Consider the following 6,220-nt stretch of genomic DNA (forward strand, 5'->3'; position numbering starts at 1 on the left):
AGCCTCCCTCTCTGTGCCGCCCAGGGGAGCGGATGAGAGAGGGGGTGCTGGGCGCCCCGGGGCTCCTGTCCGGGCCTCGTCCCTCGCTGGGGGACCTCAGTGGATCGCTTTCCTTTGGGTGTGTTTATGTGTTTGAAAAGCAGAGTGACAAGGAGAGAGAGAGAGACAGACGGGGACGGGGAGAGGTCCTCCACCCGCTGCCTCACTCCCCAGATGGCTGCGACGGCGCCGGAGCTGGGCCAGGCCAAAGCCAGGAGCCTGGAGCTCCGTCCGGGCCTCCCACGCGGGCGCAGGGCCGAGCACTGGGCCGTCTTCCGCTGCTTTCCCAGGCCGCAGCAGGGCTGGGGCAGAGTGCATTCCAGGGCTCTCCTCCGCAGGGATGAACTGTGTCACCCTCACCCTAAGGGCCGCCGTGGGCCCGGCAGCTCAGGACGACTCCCTCTGAGGGGGTCCCGTGAGCAGCTCCAGCTGCCCCAAACCGCGCCACAGCCCCGAGGCCCCAACCGTAGGTGGCCGCTGTCTCGCGTCCCAGAGGTGCGGTCCGGGACCCAGGGGTGGCAGGCCCAGCCCCCGCCCGTGCCCTCCCCCTGTGTGTGTCTGCGTGCTGTCCCGGATGGGGTGGGGGCCGCACTGTGACCCGGTGTCACCTCGGCGCAGCACGTGTGCAGGGACCTCAGTGTCTGGATCTGGGCCTCGTGGTCCTGCCCCCAGCGGGCTTTGTGACAGGACGGCTGGCAGACACACGGCCGGGCTAAGGCGTGTGCGGCTCAGCAGGTGCACGACGCCCGAGGCCACCGAGCCCAGGCCTCCCTCCCGGGCAGAGAGCACAGCCCGGTTCCGAGCTTGGGCGTTGCCCTCCGGAAAGCACCAAACCTCAGCTCAACAAACAGCCCTGCCGCCAGCCGCGTCCCGCCCGCCAGGCAGTGGACTTTGGGGCCCATGTCCCAACACCCCTGCCCCCTGCCTGGCCGAGGCCCCGGCTGCCACCGGCTCCCCCAGCCCAGGAGCAAGCGGGACGGGGGTGCTGCCCCTGGAGGACCCACCGCCCGGCTGTCTGCACTGGGGGAGCCCAGGCTGGGTCAGGGTCCTCGCCTGCACAGGAGGGTGCAGCCCCCACCCCGTTCTGAGACAGCTGGAGCTGAGGGTCCGGTGGCCCCGGAGGTTGTCCTCAGGGTCCCCCAGGGAGAGGGGTGGGCATTGGCTTTAGGGGGAGCTGTCTTGCACCCGAAGGCCTCTCCCTGTTTGGGGGTCCCCCAGTGGGTACAGAGCCTGCTCCACGGCAGGGGTGCAGAGTCCCCGACAGCGGGGCCATGGACACGTGACCGCGCCTGGCTAACAGCTGTGCCGGTGAGGGCCGCCTGTGTCCCTGCCCCTTCCAGACCCTTCCGGCCGCTTGTTCCGAGGACCCAGAACCAGACCCTGTGGTCGGAAACCACGGGGGCAGTGGGGCTGGGACCCCCGAGGCCCTCGGCGTCTGCCTGCCGAGCGCCGGGTGCGCGCTGACTGCGTGAACGCCGAGAGCTGCCGGGAGGCGCAGGGACGCCCGAGCTGGCCCCCGGGGCTCCCCGCTCAGCACCGGGCGGCTCTCTGCGCCCACAGCCCGGGGCCTGCTGCCCGGGAGGCTCCTCGTTGGCGGCCGCTGCTCAGCCCCCCGGGCCAGCGCCTCAGCCTCCTCACCTCGGTTTCCCTGCCTGTGAGATGGGTCCACTGCGGCGCCCACCCCAGGCCAGCCGGGTGACGGGCTGTGCCTTGCCTGCAGGGTCTTCGCCAGGGCGCTAAGTGGGATTCGTCTCTAAGATCTGTTCACTCAGTTGAGAGACGGGGGGGGGGGGGGGGGGAGGGAGAGAGGGAGAGAGAGAGAGAGGTCTTCCATCCGCTGATTCACTCCCCAGTTGGCCTTAATGTCTGGGGCTGGGGTGATCTGAAGCCAGGAGCCAGGAGCTTCCTCCGGGTCCCCCACGCGGGTGCAGGGGCCCGAGGACTTGGGCCATTTTCCACTGCATTCCCAGGCCACAGCAGAGAGCTGGATGGGAAGAGGAGCAGCCGGGACTCGAACTGGTGCCCATGTGGGATGCAGGTGGTGGCTTAATCCGCTGCCCCATCACTCGGACCCCAGAGTTTGTAATCTCCTACATTTAGAGCCTTGCTTTCCCTGGCCCTGTTTTCTGGGGAATTGAAGCCCCAGGGAGCCCCTCGCACCCTTTTGCACCCGCGTGCGTCTCCCGCGTGGCACAGACGTGGACGCGGCAGGGACCGGCCTGGGGCCCCTGCTGAGAGCAGCTCTCTCCCCACCCGCCGCCAGCGGGGTCTCTCAGGTGGCGGAAACAGCGGGAGGAAGCCGAGGGCCCAGCCCACGGTCAGCCCGGCCCGGTCTGCGCACCGAGGACGAGGGAATCTTCCGGAAGGTTCTGCGGTTATGGGAATTGTGTTGGGGGGGGGGACCGAGCCAGTAAGAGCCCCCTGGAGCGGGGGGGGGTTGAAGCACAGGAAGTAGGGTGGGGGAGGGAGCACGAGAAGAGCCCTTGGTGGAGGTCGCGGAGAGACTCACTGGGGACGCTGGGAGCGGGGGCGGCTGTGCAAAGGCCCCGGGGCCGCTGGCCGCCATAGAGCTCACTCGGCCTCTGAGGGACGTCGGGGGCAGGGGACGGGCACCTGCGGGGCCCATGGATTCTGCAGAGGCGCAGCCCCGGCTGTGCGCTGGGACGCCCTGCCCACCAGCAAACGCCTCCCACACCACGCGAGAGCACAGCCCCCCCCCCAGCACTGCCGCCCTCACCCGGCCTGTGGCCCCCCCCGTCTGTGGCTGAGGAAGCCGGGAGGGGAACCCCCACGCGGACGGGCAGGAGCAGACGGGGAGAGGGAGGAGGAGACCGGAACCAGCACCCAGGCAGACTCAGCCTGTCATTCAGCCACTCGACAAACGCTCCGGCCAGGAGCCTAGCTCCATCTGAGGCACCGGGGGTGTGGCAGGGAAGGGGCCACGCCCAACGCCGTGGCCCCGCGTGGCTTCAGGGCTGGAGCTGCTGAGACCACGGGGCCAACGGTGCCACTATGCAGACAAGACGGCCGAGGCCCGGGGAGGAAGTGGAGGCCCAGTCCCAGGCCAGCTGGTGGCCCCAGCGGGGGACCAGGGGTGCTGCTCTGGGCCTGTGCCCCCCTCCCCACCCCCAACAACTGCTCGTTCCCATTCCTTGGTTCCTGGCCAGCTTGTGACCGCTGAGAGCCACAGCCGTGTGTCCTGGCCTCCCTCGCAGCCAGGTGTGGCCATAGGACTAAGCTCAGGCCACCAGGAAGGGGTGACAGCCTAGGGAAGCTTCCGGAAGGAAGAGTGGCCTCTCCACCCATTCTCTTTCCTACTGGCTGGAATACACATTCAATGGCTCGAGTTCAAGCAGCCATATTGGGCCATGAGGCAGAGCGTGGCAGAACAGTTGGAGAGAAGGCTGGGTGTCCGATGACCTCATGAAGCCCCTGCCAGTCCTGGATGCTGCACGTAGGCAACTTCTGTGTCCCCTTACCACGGTGGAACCGAGCAAACAGCCCCGAGGGGTGTGAGGGCCAGGCCAGGTCACCCCGCCAGCACAAACATGTCCCTTCAGACCCGAGTGGAGCAACAGCCCTGGCTCGGGGCAGCACTGCCAGCGGCTCGTCCACGGGGGCTTGTCCACGGGGCTGGGGGTGCCCCCTGCCGGCCGCCGAGCCTCCAGCCCAGCCTGACGCGGGGTCCCCGGGAGGCAGCCGCCGCCCTCCCCACCCCCTCCTCCTGGTCTGCTTTCCTCAGGCCGCCACAAGCCCCGCTCAGCCCCTGCCTCGCTGGGGGACCCCTCCCCGACGGACGAGGGCCCACTCAGCCCTGCCACGTTCCCCTGGGGCTGGGGAGACACTGGCCTCCCTCCCCCGGGCGACCACAGTGGCCTTGGGCAAGAGAGAGACCCCCACTTCCCGGGACTGGGGGACCCAGGTCTCAGTGCACACGGAAAGGCGGGGAGGAGAGGGGGGAAGAGAGGGGAGGAGAGGGAGAGGGAAGGAGGGAGGGAGGGAGAGAGAGAGAGGGAGAGAGGGAGGGAGGGAGGGAGGGAGAGGGAGGGAGGGAGGGAGAGAGAGAGGGAGGGAGAGGGAGAGGGAGGGAGGGAGATGCAGGGAGGGAGGGAGGGAGAGAGAGAGGGAGGGAGGGAGAGGGGGAGGGAGGGAGAGAGAGAGAGGGAGAGGGAGAGAGGGAGGCCTCTCCCGGCCCCACCCCCGGCGGAACGCGGCCCCGCCCTGCCGTCCTTCCCCGCCGCCCAAGAGGGAGCGGAGGCCGCCCGAGGTGCCGGGTCAGCCTCCGCGCCCGGCCCCTGCCTCGCCTCCGACCGCGTCCTGAGCTCCTCTGGGGGTGGAAGTCACCGCCCGCGGCCCCGCAGAGAAATCCCGGGTCTCCGGCGACGGCAGGAGGGGCGTGGCTCGTCACGGCAGCCTGGCCCCTGCCCCTGCCCCTGCCCCTGCGCAGGGACCTTCCCCGCACACCCCGCCCCTGCTGCCCACGGCTGCCCCTGGAAAGGCCAAGGCCGACCCTGTTTATACTAGAGTGTGACTGACTGATTCGCTGAGCGTCTGGACCTTAGCAAGAAAGGGCGTGGCTCCCAACCACGGGGGTGGGGGGAGCGCTCAGGCCGGGGCTAGGGCCAGCGTGGCCAGCGTGGTGGCGTAGGAGTGACCCGCGGGTCCAGGCGGGATGCCAGGGAGCCCACCCCAGCGAGGGCCCGGCTCCCTCACGGCCATCTGGGGCCGCTGCCGGGGTGGGGGTGGGGCGCGGGCCCCTGGCGCTGGCGTCTGGGGGCCGCACATCCGGGCGAGGGCGGCTGGAGACCCTCATTGCCCAACTCGCATTCCTCCGCCCTCTGTCTCCACTCTCCGACACTTCCAGAACTGGCCGAAGAGACGCACGGCCGCCGCTGCCCGGTCCCCGCCAGCCCTCGCCGGTCCCCGCCGGCCCTGCCCCGCACTCCGCTCCCGCGCACTCCCCCACTCACAGACAGAAATGCAGGGGTGAGCGTGGCCCGGGCGGCCGGTGGCCAAGGGCCCCTGAGACAAGGAGGGGCGCACCCCCGCCTCTCAGAGCCTCCCCTCCCCCACCCCGAGGCAGCACCCAGGCCCCGAGCGGAGCCACAGACAGGCCGGCCACCTGCTCCAGGCGGCCCAGCGAGCGGACGACGGGTCCGAGGGAGAACGTGGGGGTCCGGCCCCAAGAGCCTGCGCGGCACCAGGCACCAGGCACCAGGCACCAGGCTCGGGACCCCCAAGCCAGCGGCATCCCAGCCCAAAGCTGCAGCTCAGGGCCCCCGCGGCTGCCGGCGGAGCGGTTTGGGCTGGGCCCCAGGGCACGCGGGCCTTGCCCGGAGACATTTCTGAGGTTGTCACACAGAAGGGAGGCACGAACCATCTCAAAACGCACAGGGCAGACTCCCGGCCGAGGGTGGTCCCACCACAAACACCCCTGGACCTGGGGGAGGAGCTGAGGCTGGTGCCGGCCGGGTCGGGACCAGCCCGCCTGCCCGGGCCGGCGCCTCTCCCAGCTGGGCTGGGAGCCCCACGCCTGTCCCCCCAGACCCAACCCCGTCCTTACTTGCCAGCAGGGGGTCCAGCACTGTCTCCTCCATCTGACCCGCCGCCTCCATCTGACTCTTCCCGGACGCGGGGCTCACGTGGGGGCCTGCTCCGGGCGGCCGGGTCCCCCTGCCGTCTGCCCAAGGGGGCACCCCTGTGGCTGGATGGCGGGCAGGTGGCGGGGCCGCTCCCAGGGCGAGAGGAGTTTGCAAAATGAGTCAGCAGGGCAGGGAGGCGCCCAGCCCGGTGCCCACGCGGGTTAATCATTACTGCACCCATCGCCGGACCCCACGGCCCTGCCCGTGGCTGTGAGTGGCCGCCACGGCCGGCGCCCGGGGACCCCTCTCCGCCGCCCCGTCCTCAGCCCGCGCTGCCCCGACTCAGCCCTTCCCGGGCGCCCCGTCTGCTGCCCGCTGTGCCAGGCTCCCGACCTGCACCTGCGTGGATGCGCTCCAGCCTTGCAGACGGAGCGGTGTGGGGGCCACGGAGGGGAAACGGGAGCAAACCGCTTCCTGCCAGGGGTGTCTGGGTCCTCGGCTCGGGGCGGGGGGTGCTGGCCATGCTGGCTCGGTGGCGCTGCTGTGAGAGCCACGGGAGGCGGAGGTGGGGACAGGCTCAGCCTGGGGGCAGCGCACAG

The 6,220-nt window shown here is 70.6% G+C and overlaps 1 protein-coding gene across 9 annotated transcripts in view; it reads right to left on the reverse strand.

Annotated features, from left to right (window-relative positions):
* Positions 1 to 5,791, reverse strand: part of ANO1 (anoctamin 1) — a 151,080-nt gene extending 145,289 nt beyond the window's left edge. For 5 of the 9 annotated variants that reach the window (XM_070062301.1, XM_070062232.1, XM_070062122.1 and 2 more), the window contains exon 1: positions 5,603 to 5,791. In XM_070062301.1, the coding sequence (XP_069918402.1) occupies positions 5,603 to 5,654 (52 nt within the window). In that variant the 5' untranslated portion in view covers positions 5,655 to 5,791. The remainder of the gene's footprint in view (positions 1 to 5,602) is intronic. The other 4 variants (XM_070062429.1, XM_070062357.1, XM_070062249.1 and 1 more) reach the window with 1 other exon arrangement.
* Positions 5,792 to 6,220: the final 429 nt, after the last annotated feature.

Source organism: Oryctolagus cuniculus, chromosome 1 (genome assembly GCF_964237555.1).
Source record: "Oryctolagus cuniculus chromosome 1, mOryCun1.1, whole genome shotgun sequence".
Taxonomy (NCBI): Eukaryota; Metazoa; Chordata; class Mammalia; order Lagomorpha; family Leporidae; genus Oryctolagus; species Oryctolagus cuniculus.